The sequence below is a fragment of the Felis catus genome, chromosome D4 (assembly GCF_018350175.1).
Source record: "Felis catus isolate Fca126 chromosome D4, F.catus_Fca126_mat1.0, whole genome shotgun sequence".
Lineage (NCBI taxonomy): Eukaryota > Metazoa > Chordata > Mammalia > Carnivora > Felidae > Felis > Felis catus.
Genome location: NC_058380.1, coordinates 58534060 through 58553763, shown reverse-complemented (window position 1 = coordinate 58553763; position 19704 = coordinate 58534060). Strand labels below are relative to the sequence as shown.

The window sequence follows — 19704 nt, the reverse complement described above, 5'->3', positions numbered from 1 at the left end:
GGCGCTTACAACACGCTTCTTCTCTTATGTGACTGGTTCTAACCACCCTTTCTCTCTGCTTTTGTTTTTGATCTGTTTCAGGACATGGAGGAGTGAATCAGCTTGGGGGGGTTTTTGTGAATGGACGGCCACTCCCGGATGTAGTCCGCCAAAGGATAGTGGAACTTGCTCATCAAGGTGTCAGGCCCTGCGACATCTCAAGGCAGCTTCGAGTCAGCCATGGTTGTGTCAGCAAAATTCTTGGCAGGTAAAGGCAGAAGCTGCAGGCTTCCCTTGATTTTTCAAATAACGACCTAAAACATGACCCAGTAGCTGTCCAACGTGCGGGTGTCATTGAAAATCATGGTGGCACTTCACCCACATGCATAATACTTAAGAGTTTGCAAAGCTCAAGCCATTCAATTCAAAGTAGTCCTGGGAAACCCCTGTTTCAAGTGACATGTGGAATGAGGTGACTCAATCAGGAATGACATGTTTTTTGAAAGCCTGGTGAATTATTCCAAAGAACCCAAGAATAAGAGGTTCTTGGGAATTTCCCCTACACATGTTAGGTGAGTCTGGGGCCTGAGCAGGGCTGGGTGGAAAACCCACAAGTTATAAAATCACGTTATTAGAGTTCAGTGTTTCATTTTAATGTCTTCAAAAAGCACATTCCATTTTTAAAAGTCAGCTGTCATTTTCAGTTTTTGGTTATCACCAGCCTTATTATGTTGGGCTGTAGTATTTTCCTTCTACACATTTTGTTTCCTTTGTAGTGACAGGCATCCTAAGCGTATATTAGAGAGGGAAAAAAACTCAAACGCTAACTCTCAAATCTGACATTTGAAAGTTGCCACTTGACCCGTCGATTTGCAGCAAGCAAAATACGAATAATGCCAATTCTCCCAGAGGGCTGTAGAGCCCATCCTTCGAGCACTCCTGTGTGTTTTCTCAGGAGAGCTTCAGTATGGTCCAGGGAAGCTTGTTTTGAGAAGGAAACAAATCTACAGAGGCCAAGTGCCTGAGCCAGGTCTATCCAGCTAGTCAGTGCTCGGACTGGGAAAAGGCCTCAAGGATTCTTAGACCATTGGCACCTTACCATACTGCAAAGCCAAAGCCACAGGCTTGTTTCGGGGCACGTGAAGTTGTTCGAAGTCTGCTCTGGCAGCCGCGGGTGTTCTCAGGTTTAGTTGTTTAGAGCTCTCTCAGGATTTTTCTCCCTGGGTCAGGAAATAACCTTGGTCCTGTAGCTTGCATTATGATTTGAGAACAGATGCCTGAAGAGGAAATAAATATTTTGCAGTATGTCAGTGATATTGTGACTTTTTGCTTACTCTCTCCCTTTCATCTGCTGGAATTTAAGAAATTCTTTTAGATGGAAGGAATAACAGTTTCTAACCTTGGGGAGCCTTGCTGGAGGCCAAAGGAAGAGGTTTCAAGGCCAGGGGTCTGGCGTCCCCTTTGGGGACCTTGATCCTTGTGTTAATTCCTTATCCCTTACCTACCTCGGGTCGCCTCAGCCAGGGAGGCTCTGGGCTCCACTCCTGTTTAACGCTCAGCAGCGAATGAGCCCCAGCCAGAGTTCAAGGAGGAAGGCTGGACATTAGCACGGTGCTCTTGTTAGACGGTGGTTTGAGGCAGGAGGACGAAAGTGAGGATAAAAGAAGAAAAATACAGGAGAGGGAGATGAAGAGAAAAGAGAATCGTTCATTTAAAAGAGAGAGAGAGAGAAATAGAGAAATGAAGACAAGAAAGAAGGAAAGAGAAAAAGAGAGAGGAAGGAAATATTTGAGATTATCCCAGTGTCAGGCTTCGAGAGCCAAGCGGATCTTCGCTATCTTCTTGGGAAGCCTCTTCATTGCATTGAGGGAGAGAAAAAAGAAGGCCCTTCCTTTGTGTTTGCTGAGACATCTTTGCTGAGCCGACATTTTGCTAGCTATCTGAAATCTTCTTAGGACGAGATGCCGAGCCCTTCTTAGAGGGGACGTCCAGATGCCAGGTCCTCATGTTCTGGTGCCCCGAAGCCCTCCAAATCTCCCCTGGAGACCAAAGGGGACAAGGACCTTCCCAGGCACAGCCGGCAGCCTCCGGAGGCCCAGAATAGATTTGTCACTAGGTAGAGTGGCACTCGGAAGTTATGCGCCGCTCTGGTGCCTGGCCGTTTAAGTTGTCAACAATAAATTGGAATTTCATAGCTCATTATTTTCATAACTAAGAACCACAGTGGACAAAATGTCACTCTAATTAGAACTGCCTCTTAAGAAACAAGTTCAGCCCTAAAACAGTGTGACTGGGAATTTCTGAACCGGGCTGTTCCATCCACTTATTTTATTTTATTTTTTCGGTTACCGAAGAATTTGGTGGGTGCGCTCGGAGCGACAGATTATAGAGAGTGTGTTGTGTGTGGTGGCCGTGGTTTTCAGAGGGTGCATGACAAGGCAGGCAGAGACCCTCGTCATCTTGGGAAGGTGGCGATTTGCCAGGAGTGTGGGCATTCAGTCCACAGAGCTCGAGGCTCAGGAGGGGCTGGCGAGGCACAGCCTAGTGGCATGTGAGGCCCATTTAAATCCACCCAGAAAGCCTGGCTCTTGTCTTCTTTCACTGGAGCCTGGCTGGGAGGTTCAGCCCGTTTGGAATTGGGTGGTATGTTACACAGTAAGAAACACTCAGAGGATTTTAATCCGCAACACGTGCTTTTTATGTTTTGCAAAGCTTTTTCTTAACCATTCTGCATTTCTGCCCGTGTCCTGGGAGGCAGGCAGGGTAAACATCCTCCCCTTATTATACAAATGGGGTCACTTGGAGGCCCAGAGACGCTAAGTGATTTGGCCAAGGTCACACAGAGCCACTGACTAACACGCCCACCTCCTCACTCCCAAACGAATGTTCTTTGCACGGAACTACACTGTGTTGGTGGCTGCCGTTTGTCTGTCGTGTGTAAGCCAAAAGGCGGCATGGCTGTTTTGCTGAGATGAAAGAGCAGTTTTTCCGTCTGATTCCTCACTTGATACAGTTGCCAATTGGGGTTTCCCCTGGGGTGCCAGGACTGCCTTCTAAGGGCCAGGCTGATGTGTCAGTCAAAAGGCAGACAGAGACCTCTTCGTGTGAACACCACAGCCTGCTATGGTTGGCACTGCTCAGGTGGGCTGGGTGGAGGGCCCCAGATCCTGCCACCCCCGCTGCTCTCTCAGCTGCGGCAGGAACAGTGCAGTCCCATTCGAGTGATTACAATTGGAGTACTTAGCCCAGGGTTGTCCTTGCGTCTGTAACTGCTGCCCCAAGCCAGTGCCTGTCCTAACAGGTGCCCAGAGAGGAGTGAGTGAGTGAGTGAGTGAGTGAGTGAAAAGAGGTCTGTGAAATGCCTGGTAAACAGTAGAGCTTCCTACAATTGTCATCATCCCCATTATCATTTTAATTTTCACAATCAAAGCAGAAGTTTGCTCCAGTGGGAAGAGGCCAGAGTCAGACTTGAAAGCTGGGACCGCCTCTGGCTTCCAAAAGGGAGTTGGGCAAGGCACTTGTTCTAATCATCAGTTTCCCCTCCGTAAAACCCCGCTGGCCCCTTAGGATTGACGTGGAGATCCAGATAATTTGAGGCAGAACTCTGTAAATTTTAGAGCCCTGTGCTGAATAATGAGTTATTGTGTTGATAGTAACAAATGACTTTTTATTGTAAAATTGGAAGGATAATTGGAAGCCGCAGAGATTGCTGTGTGCCTTGATTTAGCTGCCTTTCTAAACTTCTGACAAAATAGTGTTTCCTTGGATGTTTCTTAAAGACTGTGACTAATAATTTTTCAGTAATTACAGAAGGGGGAATAGGTTGAATTTTGCCTTATTGTCCAAATTTAAACATGACTCACTTTTCTCAATGAAAAACAGAATTTCCATGTCCATATCACTGCTCTCAAATTATTTCATCTGTTTCTAGAATGTCCATTAGGTTGGCCCTAACTAGATTTCCCCAGGCTGAGACTTTCAGCATCTCTTTATTTATTTATTTTAAGTGTTTATTTATTTTTGAGAGACAGAGAGAGAGAGAGAGAGAGAGAGAGAGAGAGAGAGCGCGCGCATGAGTAGGGGAGGGGCAGAGAGAGAGAGAGGAAGACACAGAATCTGAAGCAGGCTCCAGGCTCTGAACTGTCAGCACAGAGCCAGATGTGGGGCTTGAACTCTTGAACCAAGAGATCAAGACCCAAGTTGAAGTCAAATGCTTAACTGACTAAGCCACCCAGGCACCCCTCAGCATCTCTTTAAATGTGACTAGTCATTGGGTCTTGGGTAACACTTCCCACCCATCCCATGGGAGAATCGTCTCTTTGCCTTACCTATTATAAACAATTTAGGTTGAAAATTTACCAGTCATTGGGGTGCATGGCTGGCTCAGTTGGTAGAGCACGTGACTCTAGATCTTGGGGTCGTGAGTTCCAGCCCACATTGGGCATAGAGTTTACCTAAAAAAAAAAAAAAAATTACCAGTCAGTTCTAAAATGTCTCCTTAGCTAAAAAAAAAATCTCAACTACAAGATAATCTCTTTTGCAAGCGGAAGTCAAGAATTCCTCTGTAAATATTGAGAGACATCCAGTGAAGGCTCAGATTCAGAAAAGGAATCAAGTAATTTTTTTCCCTTGAAATGATCTTTCACGGCACTCTTCTCCCCGGTCTCGGTTTTACTGTAAAACCCTGACATCCTATTTGTGTTAACGAGGAAGAGCTGATAGCATGGAAATGTCCTTAGAAACAGCGATTTACCTCAGGGGAGGTCTCTGGAAGAGCTGCGGTGACTTGTGGTTGGTTTTTATTTATTTATTTTTTTGATTGCTTGGGTTTTGACTTGTATATAGCACATATTTCCAGTTAACTCTGGAATCCAACATTTCCTTTCATTTTAGGCTAGGGCTATCGTTGTAATCTTATGGCAAAAAAAAGTTGCACTTAAGGGATAGTGTCACAGAATGCAGATGGAATCTGCTAGGGGATGTGAGTACTGGTAAATTAAAGGTACAAGCCAACTTCCTGGGGGAAATTTTAGCTCGGGGGCCAGGCCACTGTCCTGATTTGGCCAATGGGCCTTGTGTGACCCTGGGCAAGCCTTTTAACCTTCATGGATCTCTGTTTTATACCTGTAGATGGGGACCTGTTCATTCACTTATTCATTCATTTATTCATTCAAAATATGTATGTGCTTTAGAACTGTGGTGGGGATCAAATGAGAAAGCTGACTTCAAAGTTTTCTGTAAACTGTAAAATGATAGATAAATGTGATAGTTAATTAACTAATTAATGCATAGCGTCTGGACCAGCACTGTCCAATAGAAATATAACACGAGCCACGTTTGAAATTTAAAATTTTCTGGTAGCATATTAAAGAAGGAAAAATAAACAGGTATAATTGATTTTATATATTTTATTTAACCCAGTATATGAAAAATGTGATCATGTTAGCATATAACCAGTATAAAAATTATTAACGAGATATTTTACCTTCTTGTTTCTATACTAAATTTTGACAATCTTGTGTGTGTTTTATGCTTACGGTACACCTCAATTCAAATGAGCCGTGTTTCAGATGTTCCAAAGCCCCATATGGCTAGGCTAGGGCTGCTGAATTGGACAGCACAGATCTGGATGTTTTCTGGACAGAGTAGCTATTTTGTTGCAAGCATCCATTTTGCTGGTTCCTCATGGCTAAGCTCCTTTCTGCTTGGGTCCTAGGTATTATGAGACGGGGAGCATCAAGCCTGGTGTAATTGGAGGATCCAAACCAAAGGTCGCCACGCCCAAAGTGGTGGAAAAAATTGCTGAGTATAAACGCCAAAATCCCACCATGTTTGCCTGGGAGATCAGGGACCGGCTGCTGGCGGAACGGGTGTGTGACAATGACACGGTGCCCAGCGTCAGTTCCATCAACAGGTGAGGGGCTGGTGCCTGTGGGGGGCTAGGGATCGGGGGGAGTGGGGCATCCTGGAGGCTCTGTGAGTGCCTTTCCTAAAAGTCTGGTTTCTCCATTCATCCAGGCCCCTTAGGGGTTATTGGACAGGAGGGGTGCTAATGGGGCTAGATTGATCTCTCTGTTGCCCTTCTTATCTTTCCAAAGTAGGCAGGGGTCCTAGGCTCAAGGAGGGAAGGCCATGTCAGTACCCAGGCTGCTTGAGAGTCTTCTGAGCCCAGAGTGATTTCTGTCACTCTCCCTTTACCGCCGCCTCTGTGTGTGGGACACTTAGCAGCAAACTGTTCTGATCAGGCCTTGACAAATGTCACTTCTTTGTAAGCCCGTGCTCAGGGTCTCCGCACTGGCTGATATAAATCAGAGCTTCCAAGGAAGAAAATCCCTGCCTCCGGTTTGGGCAGAGGTTGAGCCGTTGAATGTGGAAAACAGAGCCTGGACTTGAAGTTGAGAGATTTGGTTCCTTGTCCCAGTTCTGCCACAAACTCCGAGTGTCACCCTGACAAAGCTCTTCCTCTCTTTAAGAGCTCAGAACCTTGGTGGTCCTGATGTAGGTCAGTGATCTCCAAGAGTGACGTCCAGGACACCAAGATGCTGTGGAGTTAGGGAGCTGCCCTCTCCCCAGTTTCCCTCAATGTCACCCATGGAGAGAAAGAACCAGAGAACTACCATGAGTACCAGGCATGGGATCTTCCTGGGAGCCACAGCGGCACCTTCTCTGAAGTGTGATCCAGGATATATCTAATGGAGCTTTCAGAGCTTCAAAAAATTTCTGAAAGAAAGTATTCTATTATAGGGGCACCTGGGTGGCTCAGCTGGGCAGGCCCCCGACTTTGGCTCAGGTCATGATCTCATGTTCTGTGAGTCGGAGCCCCGTGTCGGGCTCTGTGCTGACAGCTTGGAGCCTGGAGCCCGCTTTGGATTCTGTGTCTCCCTCTCTCTGCCCTTCCCTGGCTCATGCTCTGTCTGTCTCTCTCTCTCAAAAATAAATAAACATTAAAAAAAAAATTTTTTTTGAAGAAAGTTTTCTATTGTGAACGGCAAAGTCTCAAATCCGTTAAACCTATAGAAGTCAAGGATGAAGTTGTGAGGTGAACGGAAATGATTGTTCTCTAAACTCCACAAAGAAAAGAGAACCAGCCGACTGAAAACTTGAATGGTTCCCATTTCTCTAAGGTCACACACTACCCTTGTCCGTGCAGAGCCTGTCCGGGCATAGCAGACCCCTCACCCCCCGGCAGAAAGAGGTGGTCGGACTAGAATGTCCCTGAGATCCCTTCTGGGCTTGATGGTTGTTCCTTCTGTGATGACTCGAATGCACAGAATCACTGTGTGAGTGCATCTCTTGATGTTTTGAGACCTGCTATTTCATAAGCCATGAGCCTGTTTCCTTCCTCTCAGCAAGTCTTTACCTTGGTCCTGACATCATGTGAGGTACAGAGCACAGAGAGGCGCACCAGGTACACTGTCTCGTAGTCTCCGTTCTAGAGGGCCTCCTTGCGTAGGATGGCATTCAGGCATGCATGAGAATTCTGGTCAACCTGAATTAGCTGAGGAGATAGCAACGGTTGTGGTGGGTTTCGGGTGGGGGGGGATAACTTCTGTTCTTCTGGGTTATGGGGGCTCCAGTGTGCTTTGGGAGTCCCCTACTTCTGGCACGTTGCAGGATTACCGTCACACAGAGCAACATGACTTTTTCCCATGTCTCCAAGAGCCCTCGTGTGGAGTAAGGCATACAATGCCTATAGCAATCAGGGAACGGAAGCCTTCTCTTCAGAGGAACCTCCACCAAACCCATGGTCAGGCTTTGGGGGCCCGCAGATTTCCCAATGTAGGGTGTACGTGTAATTGGTGGTTTGAAAGATAACCCTGGGTTGCCCGTGGGGGTCCCAAGCTCCTAATGCCTGCTGTTGGCAGGCAGTAATGTAACAAGTGAAGAAGGCTAGGTATGAGGTGATGGGGAAAGGTGGGGTCTGTGGGAAACCAGACAGCACAAAAGTTACTGAAGGGGTAGGTGCTTCTCAGCTCCAGCCGAATGCCTCCAGGATTTTTTTTTAAGTTTATTTATTTATTTGGAGGGAGAGTGTGTATGCGCCCGCGAGCGTGCGAGTCCACCAGCAGGGGAGGGGCAGAGAGTGAGGGAGAGAGAGAGAATCCCAAGCAGAGTCTGCGCTGTCAGCTCGGAGCCCGACACGGGGCTCAGTCTCATAACCAGGAGATCGTGACCTGATCCGAAATCAAGAGTCGGACGCTCTACCGACTGAGCCACCCAGGTGCCCTCCAAATCTCCATATTATTAAATGGTGGCGATGAATTTCAGTGAAAAAAAAAATGCCTTACAGGACGAGCATAACTCATTTGCAGGGCTCCAGCTTATATCTTCTGTAATACAAGATGAAAACGGTCATCTATTTATGATGAATTTGCTTTAATGTATTTTAGAAAAATATAACTGGAACACCAAGCCAGTGAGTGTGAACTTTATGAACTATCCCTCCCATTTACGGTAAAGAACTCGTATTGCCTCATAAAGTAAGTCTAAGTCAAAACGTAAGTTACTTGAAAGGAAGATACGAAGTGAAAAGAGCACAGTGGCCCGACGGAGCGGTGGAGGCCGTGAGGCGGGACTTGCACGAGTGTCTAGGGAAGCCGTGGACCAGCTGGTGCTTTGTGCTTGGAGTTGCGCTGGGCGGCTGCTTGCTGGTTGCTGGGGCCGTGGCTAGCCTCAGGGGCTCCTGTGTGTCCACAGCGGTGGCTGTGCCTCTGAGGTGTTTTCAGGTCTGTCGTCTCCTGTAGCCCTCGAGGCTTAACTCTGTTCTTTGGCAGGTATAGAAACTGAGGCCCAGAAGAGAGGTGTAGAGGAATGATGATTTTGGGGGAGAGATGGGAGTAGAGTCCGGGACCCCTGATGGTAGTAAGAGGAGGGCCTGTCTCTTTCCACCATTGCCCTGTAGGACTCTACTCGTGACAGAACTGAGGATCCGAGAGCAAAGAGGCAAGGAGGAGTAAAACGGTCATTCCTACCATGTCCACGCACCTCGCAGCCTTTGCGCTTTGCTGCCTGTCTGCGGCTCCCTCTGTGGCCCACAGCCCTCTCCTGGGCACCCTGCTGGGGGCTCTTCTCTGGGCGCACACTGTGGCACTTCACTCAGAGCTCTTTGTGTCTTTAGCCAACCAAGCCAGCAATGCAGATGAACAAGGACACTGTTGGTGCCTCCCTCCCACCGCCACCTGCCTCCCCCTGCCCTGTCCACGAAAGCCTGAGCCATCCCTGCGTGCAGTTTTATTTTCCATATGAAGGCAAAGCTGCTCTCCAAAGCTGCGTTCAAACGGGTGCAGTTTCCAAGTAACTGTCTCGCAAACGTCACGATCATGATGTAAGAGCGTCCACAGATTCCTCTCCCAGCTCTTGCCTCCCCGGGGGCAACTTCTCACTCTTCCCCTACTTCACACAGCTAAGGAGGGAATGGTGGCTGGATTTGTAGCTATTCCGGTGGCAGCAGTGTCGTCTCCACTATCCACCCCTACCCGTGTATGCCTTTCTCCTGTCTTCTGGGAGAGCAGCCTGGGAACCCGTGACTGACACGGAATTCAGCGACATCGAACCTGTTCTGCTCAGCATGTGGGAGATTTGCTGGGACACGAGCCATCATGTTTATGTGGCTTCCTAAGGACAAAAAAGGGCTGGGGGTGCTGCACGACCTGCACCAAGGATTCTTAGAATCCAGCCCGAGTGTCAGTGGGAGGTGACTGTCCAAGAGCTGACGGAAGCCGGTAATGGAGCCTTCCTTCCAATCCAGTCCCGGATCTCTAAATCAGGGGCCTAGTGGTGGGGACTGTGAGTGGCACTCCCAGTTAGAAGGACGGTTCCACTTAGCAACAATTGGTTGTTGTCATGTGGGAACGTGGGATCAGGATTGCTAGGTGTTTGGATTTTTCAAGGGAAGCTACAAATCCGTGTATTTATGTAAAAGCTCCCACCCTACAATTATTGGCAACTAATTCAAATAAAACAAATGACTATGCAGGCCAAACAAAACTCACTCAGGAATTGATGTGGCCTGGGGATGACAGTTTGTAAAGTCTACTCTTAATCTGAACTTGGGCAGCAAGACTTCTGAGAGTGTTTACCCGTTCCCCTCTTTCTTCTCCACATCAGTTGCTGGCCTGGGTGCCACCTGTGGGCCCCCTTCCAGCATGGCCCAGTTGGACCCTTGGTTTGGGATTCTTAGCACAGCTGATGACCCAAGATTCTTACTGCACCAATGGCAGTTTGACCAGTGCAGTAGATGTGGGTATATCTTCAGCCCTGTCTTCCTATTTCCTTTTTAAAGGCACCATGATTTTCTCCTTCAATGTAATTGTGTAATGGGGGGCGGGGATGGAGGAATATGTGTGTGAGAAGACCTAGCCTTTCAAAGAAGTGAGGGTGATGTTGAAATAGGATCCTTACGAATGCCTGTAATACCTGAAGCCCTTGAAGTTTAGTCCCTCAGTTTCTAAATGGATTTGGAATCCAAATAGACTTTATGTCTCCTATAGGAAATATTTAGCAGAGGGGCCACTTCTTTTGAATGTGGTGCAAAGGAAATTGCTCGAGCATGGGAGCTGGGAGTCTGGGCTGACCTGCTGTGTGACCCTGGGCAAGTCACTTCAGCACTCTGGGCTTTGGTGTCCTCATTTGCAGGAATTGGTGGATTGTTGAATTCCCTTCTCTGCTGGACCATCTAGGATGCTCACATGGCGCCCAGGATCATGCTCATGCTCAGCGAAGTAAAGGCAAAACCCTTTAGTGTTAACTGCCAGGTAGCCAGACTGTCTCTGGTTTAGAAGAGGTCCGGAGTATGACTCTTACTGTGACACGTCTTGACGATTGCTTGTTAATTTGAAATTTTTTTTAGAATTGCTATGATTCAATTAGTCTTGTCCTTCCCACTACCATTTCTTCTCAGTGGAAGATAATGCTCTTTGTTCCTTTTTTTTTTTTTTTTTTTTTTGGCAGCTGCTGCAAGCAGATGGGCAAAATCTCTATCCCTGGGGACAGCTTTGGAGGGTTCCCTACAATTCTGGTCTCGCCTATAAAGGACAGCTCCTCTATAGCCTTAAAATAGGGTGTGGGGATGGCTACTTTCCCCTCCCTAGTTCCCAAGGGGATCCCATGTGTTTTTAAGGTATTTGTAGAAAATATGAACCTTTTAAGGTTGAAGCTGGTCTTTAATCTTTCTGAAGATACTACTGAAGATAACAGCTAACATTTATAGCAAACTTACTGTGCAACAGCTGCTATTCTGAGTAATTGATTAGTTTCATTCTCATCATAACCCTATGATGTAGGAGTGATTCTTGGTCCCATTTTGCAGATGAAGAAACTGATGCACAGAGGAGTTAATTTACTCAAGGTCATGCAGCTGGCAAATTGGAAAACTGGGTTTCAGACTCTAGTGGTCTGATTCTGGAGCCTGTGGTTTTAATCAGTATGCTGCAGTGGCCTCTTAATGATTTGTAACAATTAATAATGTTTTACCAAATGGCTTATAAATATTTTAAAAGAAAAATAAGGAAAACATAATTTTCTTTGCTCTGCCTAGGTACAAACTTAATGGCCAGGCAATACTCTGCAAAGCTAGGACTTTATAGGAAATAAATATGAGAAATAGTTCTCATATATTTTACCATACATTTATATGTACATAACCCATAATATAGGTAAACTGTATTTATATCTGTATAGCCAGATATTCACATTAGCTATATCTCTGTAGACAAACACACATGTATCCTTGGAAAAGGTGACATACACACAAATACAAAAATTAGATCAGATTCTAACTTAATTCCAGGTGGTCCAGAAGACTATCTCACTCCCAGGTCCTTGTCAATATGCTCCATGTTTGTTTAGTTAAAATAAGAATTTTGAATATTGGAGGAAACAAACCAACCCTGAATGCATTTGAAGCAACACTTAAGCTGACTCATAAGAAAAAGGCAAAAGGCCCTGGGGGCTCCAGGGGCCTGGACTCCAGGGGACCTGTAGTTGGGCTGTGGTGTGAACAGAAATGTCCGTTCAGGCTCTCAGCTGGGCATGCTGAGGGGCCTCGGTGCCCGCCACTGAGCTGTGAGATCTCTGAGGGCACAACCCAATGAGGGTATCCTTACTCCTCTCCATTTGTACAAGCTGGAGACTCAGTGCAGCTTGAAACTTGAACTTCCAGAAATAACGGTCTGGAATGTGAAAAAGCCTCTCACCTAACACTGAGTGAAGAGAGCCAGATACAAAACCATGGATGCGTTTTAATCTTGATTTTGTTAAGGAAATGGGTATTTCCTAATATGCGTAGGAATGTTAGCATAAAGGAGGTACATCGAAATGTGATTTTAGATACCTTCTTTGTATTTCTCGTCCTAATAGTCTACAATGAGCACAAAGTACTTTTATAATTAAGAAAACCCCTAATAACTGTTCTTTTAAAAGGTGATCCTTGGAGGCTGGAGTAGAACGTCTCCAAAGAAGCTGAACATTCTGTTACCACCCACCCTTCTCCCTAATGAGAAGGGAGAAGCTTCCCTTCTCAGGGAAGGAGCTTTCGTGCAGATCCCACGGGGACTTTGGGCCCAGCCCTGGTTGGTTGCTCTATGACACACAGGGCTTGGGGTCTCACGGAGGAGACCCATATGAGTGTGCTCTTCTAGACAGAAATTTATAAGCTAAGCTTCTCAGAGCCCAAGGTCCTACAGAAGAACATCAGAGCTGCCGGGGCAAAGGAAAAGCAGTACCGCTATTATCCCTTTCATACAGTGGGCTTTGTTTGAAGATTTTTTTCCCCCAAAAAAGGATTTAATTAGAGTGGTCTGTTCCAACTTCCTCATTGTGTTGAGGCCGGCAACAGAATGGACTTGCCCAGGGTCACAATCAAGTTCATCATAGTAGAACTAGGGCAAGGTCTCTGGAAAGACAGGCCAGCACACCCCCGGCTCCTGGCCTTGTTGGAGCCTAATCATGTGGCTTTGTACAAGGCAGCTTTGGAGGCTTCCTCTTAGCAAAGCCAAGCCTGTCCCGGCAGCACTTTAACCCTTTCTAATTTCAGAGCAACATGCATCTGCTTCCTTGGTAATTTTTAATGGGTGGGGATGTGGCTCTCTCCTGCAGAGAAACCAGAGCATGTGGGCCCCCAGGAAACAGAGAGGTCACCTGGTTCAGTCCCTTCATTCCAGCGAGGGGGGGGGCAGAGGTCCAGGAAAGGGAAGAAAGTCCCTATTAGCGTCCCTCAGGGAGTTCCTTATGGAACTGGAGCTGCTCCAGAGAAAAAGATGTCTGTTTGTAACATTAATGTGTCATCCTTTTTCTACACAAGAGGTACTTGAAGCCCAGAGTGGGGTGGGAACAAGTTACCCAAAGACACCCAGGGAGTTAGGGGCTGAATTGGGACTAGTCCATAGCGCTGCTAACCCCCTACACTCCCAATCTGGGGTCATAACCCCCCTCCTCGTCTGCCCCAGCTTGCCAGGCCTTTTCCGTGCATAGCTGGTTGAGATCTCTTCTCCGTGGTGGTAAATAGCCATTAATTTTTCCCCCAACTGTCCACAGGATCATCCGGACTAAAGTACAACAACCCCCGAACCAGCCGGTCCCAGCTTCCAGTCACAGCATAGGTAAGAAGAACTTTTTAAAAAAATTTAAAAATCTAATGGGCTCCAAATATTCTAAAGAACTTTTTAATCATTCTTATGGACAGATAATTCTGCATAAAACACTTCGGCACACGTACTAATGCGCCTTCTTTGTCATTCTCCAAGGGCTGAACCTGGTAAATGAATTTTATAAATACTGCTAAAAGGTTTTGAATTTTACTGATTATTATGATAAATAGCTTTCACCATGAGACAGAAAATTGAAATCTAAGCCAAAAAAAAAAAAATCCACTAATGGGGGTCTATAGAATGTCAGATAATTAAAGTAATAAATCAAGAAAGGGATACTTATTCATAACATTTTCTGCATCATTAGTCAGTAAGTAGTTTTGAATGTGTTTTTTTCTTCTATCAACCAGCCCTTCTACAATTCTTTGTGCACCTGCAGTCTTGAGTGAAGATGTGGCAAAACTTCCCAAACTTTCTCTCCCTCTCTCTCTCTCTCTCTCTCTCTCTCTCTCTCTCTCTCTCGCTCACTTCAATCTCATGTACTCCATGAACTGTCGAGGGCTGTCAGTGGGGCTTTTGATACTCATGGGAGATAGTCTGAGTGAGCATGACTTATAAGGGTGGGGGTCCTATTTCCAGCTACTAAAGAGTTCAGAAGTTTCGCTTGCCTGTCCTTTCCCCGAAAAGACTGTGAGATGAAAATGACATGTGTCTATTTAAGACATATTATTTCTCCACTTGGGATAAAGGGAACACCTCTGGGGGGAAAGTTATTCTACTATAAGAAAGTGCTGACCATTCAGTTCAGTAAGCCTCTGACAGTCCCGGTCAATGTCACTTAATAATGCCTCAGACTGTGTAATGTTTCCCCACCTTTGTCACTCCCTCTTTAACTGAAGAACCGCCCCCCCGCAGTGATGGGGGATGGGCAGAGGCAGGCTTATAGTTCCAGCTCTGCCATTAACTCATCCAGTGAGTACGTCCCTTTACTTCTCCGAGTCTCAGTTTCCCCATTTGTGGACTGACGTGCACAAACTAGGTGCTCCCTGAGGTTTCTGATCCACCATGGTTGCCTCTGTGAATAAAGGTAAGAGAGAGTTCCTCCCTTCCATAAAATAATTATTTAGGAATCCATTCAAAAAGTGTTTGCTATGCCCTTGCTTTGCATGGAGACTAGTGTTATAAAGGAGGCAGGACAGAATCTCCATTCTCATGGACTTCTCGGTCTAATAGGGGAATGTAACGAAGAGAAGTTTGCGAAGCACTGAGATAAGGCTCAAGAAGGAAATACAGGACGCTGTGTGAGCCAAAGGAAAGGAACTGTTACCAGCTCTGTTGAGCTGGTGTGAAGAGGGTTGAGGAGGGCTCCTGGGGAAATGTTTGTGGCTGAGATTTCCCTTGTAGCTTTAACTATTTCGGATGACGGAGCAATGAATATGAGACTAAGAATACCCGATAATATTCTTGCAATTGGGTTAGAGGAATAATTCTACTTGTAGGTCAGCAGAATGCTTTGTCTCAGAAAGTTTTATAAAAAAATGTACCTTGTATGCGTACAGGCCTTTATCGTTGACAGACTTATTGAGGAGTGAGGAAATGGAAGTTAGAGAGATTGAATAACTAGCCCAAGGTCACATTGCTCACAAGTGACGGAGCCAGAATTGGAACCTGGGTCATTGGAGTCTGGCGCAATCACAAGATAATCAGAACTATCACTGGCTCTGTCAGCAACATGGCGAGCCTTGGTTATATGTGGTTGTTGGTTTTTAAAGTACCAAATGACGTGTGATCTTCTTTCTTCCTCTGTTCTTTGCACCTTAATACAGAAAAGGTTGTGAGATTTGCATAAATCTATTTTGAGGAGCTTCTTCTGGTGAAGGAAAAGAGAAGTTAACGATTTCTACTTCTGTGTCTCCTAAGGAAGATCTAAAATCTAACTCAGATATGAGAAGAAAGGCACTGTTCCCTCTAGGTCTGTAGGAGCAAGAGCTGGATATGCTCCAAGGAAAGCAACAAACAGCTTCTCACGCAACACCACCATTTCTAGTAATTTCCTACACTTTAGAGTCAAAGGCGGCTCCACCTGCCTCCAGCTAGTTATAGCCCAAGGAAATGTGTCAGAGATTGGTTTGTAGGTTTTAATGAACCGAGAGAGAATTCCCACAGCCCAGGAATGGAAATTCAGCTGTACAGCTTGAGAGGACCCTGACGACTTGGCTGCTCTTTTCCCCTGGACTCTGGGGTTAGGAGTTAAAGTGAAACTTGCGCAAAACCTCCCCTCCCCTCCCCTCCCCTCCCCTGTTCTTATCCTTAGGAATGTAGAGACCTGGCCTTAGTCACAATAAGTCACTGAGCTCAGCCCATGTTTCTAGGCAGGGGAAATCAAGACTTTAAGTCAGTAGACCTGAGGCCAAGTGCTGGTGCTACTGCTTATTGGCTAGATGACATTTAGCGAATCACTTCACCTTATGGCGCCTTCAGTTTCCTCCTTTGACCCAGGAGTATAAATAACAGCACTACATTGTTGCAACCGTCAAATGAAAAGCAAGGCATTAATGTGAAGCGTATTATTGTTCTTCATTATTACTTAACGAGGGGCAGATTACTGTAAGGGTTCAGACTTCAGTTTCTGGATTCTGTGGCCTTGGGCAAGTCGCTTACCTTTCCTGAAACCTGGGTTCCCTTACCTTTCCAATGAGATAACAACATCACCTCCCTTACAAGATTGTTCTTAGAATTAAATAAAATAATGCCTCAATGATGCCTGGCACAGAGTAAGCTCTCAGAAAACATCAGTTATCATTATGATATTATACATATCGATACATATTATATGTGCACAATATATATTCTATTATATAGCCTATCATTATTACATAATTAATATTGAATGTGAAAATCCAGGTAAACTAGAAGGAGAAAAGACAGTGAGGAACTATAAAGAGAAGGAACAGTTTGCCATTTGGAGTTTTGTTGGCTAAGTGTATGAGTGTGCAGGTATTTATGTCTGTGTGGATGGGTGGATATGTAAGCAGGGGATGCAGCTTCCTAATGAGCGGTCTAGGCTGGCTGGTGGTAGGCCCCAGCTCCCCCCTCTCTCTCCGCCGGCCCCCTGCTTCCTGCATTCTTGGACAGGATTTGAGCTACTGCTCTTCTCACGCTGTCCTGTGTGCCTTTCTGCACCGTCAGCCCTCCTAGCTGCCCGTGCTCCCCCTTGCATCCCCCCAGCAGCAGAAAACCGGGGCAAATGCCCCGAGGGCTGCCCCCATCGCCCAGGTGTAGACGCTGCCATAGGGCGGGTGTCCTCAGCAAACACTCACTGCATCCCGCGCTCCCGCTGCTCCGCAAACAGTGGCATCCAGCCCAGTGTAGGGTGAGTGCTTTTGTTTTGGCTGGCTGCCGGGCAAAGCGCCCGCCCCCACAGCCCTCCCGCCGGGCCCTGACCAGCCCCTCTCCCTCTGCACAGTGTCCACGGGCTCCGTGACGCAGGTGTCGTCGGTGAGCACGGACTCGGCCGGCTCCTCGTACTCCATCAGCGGTATCCTGGGCATCACGTCTCCCAGCGCAGACACCAACAAGCGCAAGAGAGATGAAGGTAAGAGATGCCTCTGCAGTCCTGTCCCGGGCGACCCGACCGGATGGGATCTGCTGTGGGGCCGTCAGGGAGGAGTAGAAACAAAGATGTCTGATGAGCACCGGAGTCCCCAGGTCGGGTGGACACGGGAAGGGGCTGGGTGCCCTGGGAGAGGCAGGCAGGATACTGGCTGGGATTGTGGATTTCTCACCAGTGTGCCCTCATCTTCACCCCTTGGGTGAAGGAAAGAGGGCCTGGCAGAGTCCTTGTGTTCTGAGCTTTGTGGTCTGTAAGAAACCTGTGTGCGGATCTGATGCCCAAGGGCAGGGTGTGCAGGGTACAGTGCAAGGCCTTTTGTCTCCTTTGTTGGGGAGCCTGGGAGCCGAGGGCGTGCTGGGTGTCCTGCAGTGAGAGCCGCACACCTGGGCGGAGGGGGTCAGCAGGTGGGTTCTCCCAGCTGGCTCTCCCAAAAGGCCTCCGACGACGACGACGAAGGCAGCGATGGTGGGGGGCTGAGGAAGTTAATCATCTCATCTCTGCCCTTGGGCCTGGAAGGAAGGAGTGCAGTGGCCTCCTGGGGATTACAAAGATGACAATCTTCCCAGTTGCTTTTTCTGAACCCCTGTGTATGCCTGCTGCCTGGGTCCCGGGAGCCGGCCATCTCTGTCCTGCACACAGGCCCACCTTAACCTGGGTTTCTGTTCCCTGATGGGCTGCCAGTGCAGCTGACGTTAATGGGTTTGAGAGGAGAAACGAACCCCTGGGAGTCTGTAAGACCTTCTCCAGGAGAGGGGGAAGAAAAAAAAAAAAAACGCCTATGGTCTAGGGCCTGAGAGCTGCGTGACAGAAATCTTGATTCAATTATTCTGTTCCTCAGCACAATTCCCTTTCTCGGCTCCCTGTAAGGGATGTGTGTTCTCGTGAGCACATGCCTAAGTACTTAAGATCTGTAACTAGAAAATTGAGTCGGCCCAGCTGTGGATTGGCCTGTGGTCTTCGTGTTCTGGGCAGTGCGGAAGCTGGATCTCTGGCCTCCTCTTGGAGCTGTGGGGGCGCCGGGGGGGGGGGGAGTGGTGGGGGATGATTCACGGCTTTGGAACTTCCCTCACCCCTTTCCCCTGTTCTAGACACTCGGAGCAGATGTCAGAAGTCTTTAACTCAGTGGGCGATTGTGCTGTGTTACCGCAGGAGGCAGTGGGCCTACCATCTCTGTTGGTTTATGGGGTTGGTGCTGTCATCTTTTCTGCCATTGTCACCTGCACTCACAGCAGATGTGCCCAAGCTGGGGCCCGGCTGTGTTTGATCACAGTGGAGGGGCAGGTTGTGTGAGACTCCCTCACAGGCCGAGGGATCCCGGCACAGACTTTTGGAGAAATTAAAAAAAAAAAAAATCTAGTTTGATGTTTATCACCAAACAGGTCCTGATTTGGCAGAGGGTGGGGGCTGTTTTACTGTGTTTGTGGAGCACTGGGTGGGGGGGGCAGCTGTTTTACTGTGTTTGTGGAGCATTATACTGGCTTTTAGCTTCTGCTCAGCGGCCACTGTTTAGCTTCTCCGGCTGCTTTAAAAGGTATCGAGTGGGGGGCATTGAGGTGGCTTAGTCGGTTAAGCGTCCGACTCTTGATTTTGGCTCAGGTCATGATCTCGAGGTTTGTGAGATGGAGTCCCACATGGGGCTCTGTGCTGATAGCACGGAGCCTGCTTGGGATTCTCCCTCTCCCCCTCTCTCTGTCCCTCCCTGCCTTGTGCTCGCACGCACTGTGTCTCTCAAATAAACATTTAGAAATTAAAAAAGCTATCGAGTGGTCAGAATGCAGGTGTTGTTGGTCTAGACTGCTCTGTGCCATCAGATCATTTCTCAAGGACTGTGGCCCAGTTGGGGTATTGACCTTTAAGAAGGACAGTGACAGATTGAGATGTGTCCAGGTGGGTGTCACCTGGAATGGCAGGGATCTGGATATTACAGCGCCTGGAGAACACCTTGAGCCTCTAGGGTTGTTTCAATACAACAAAGAGAAGAATGAGCAGGACTGGACTGTTGCCTTCAAATATTTGGAGAGCTGGCCTGGAAGGTAAGAGGAATGAGACTTTGTTGTCTGGCCTTCAAGGCCAGTCTGCAGCAGATTCGGAATTTCAGCTCAGTGTAAGAAAAAACTTGTAGATATGAGAGTGGTCTGAGGCAAAGGGAGCTACCTTGGTAGGTAGTGAGTGCCCTGTCACTAGAGGTATGTAAGTAGAGCCTAGGTGACCATGGGCTGGGGCTGCTGTATGAGAGCATCAAGGATCAGATGTAGGATTGGATACTCTTCGAGATCAAGTACTGATCTCCAGAAAGACCTGGGAAGTGATCTAGTCCGTTTTCCGGGGGCTAAGGGACAATGATTTGATGGTCCTGGAAGCCGACAGGATTGGGAAGAGTGGGAGCCCCAAATGGCAACCAGGGCCCCTTCTCCCCTTGCAGCACCAGGAGTGTGTTAAAGCAGAGAGGTGGGCAGAAGTGCCCTTGTTCACATCCGCAAACTGCCTTGAAGGACTACTCCCCAGTGCTCCCGGATACCCTTTCCC

General features: G+C 47.4%; 1 protein-coding gene across 3 annotated transcripts in view; it reads left to right on the top strand.

Moving 5' to 3' along the window:
• The window catches only part of PAX5 (paired box 5), a 194714-nt gene that overhangs the window by 14196 nt on the left and 160814 nt on the right, over positions 1-19704 (top strand). For all 3 annotated transcript variants that reach the window (XM_019816199.2, XM_011288547.3, XM_045043375.1), the window contains exons 2-5: positions 82-247; positions 5696-5893; positions 13513-13577; positions 17032-17160. In XM_019816199.2, the coding sequence (XP_019671758.1) occupies positions 82-247; positions 5696-5893; positions 13513-13577; positions 17032-17160 (558 nt within the window). The remainder of the gene's footprint in view (positions 1-81; positions 248-5695; positions 5894-13512; positions 13578-17031; positions 17161-19704) is intronic.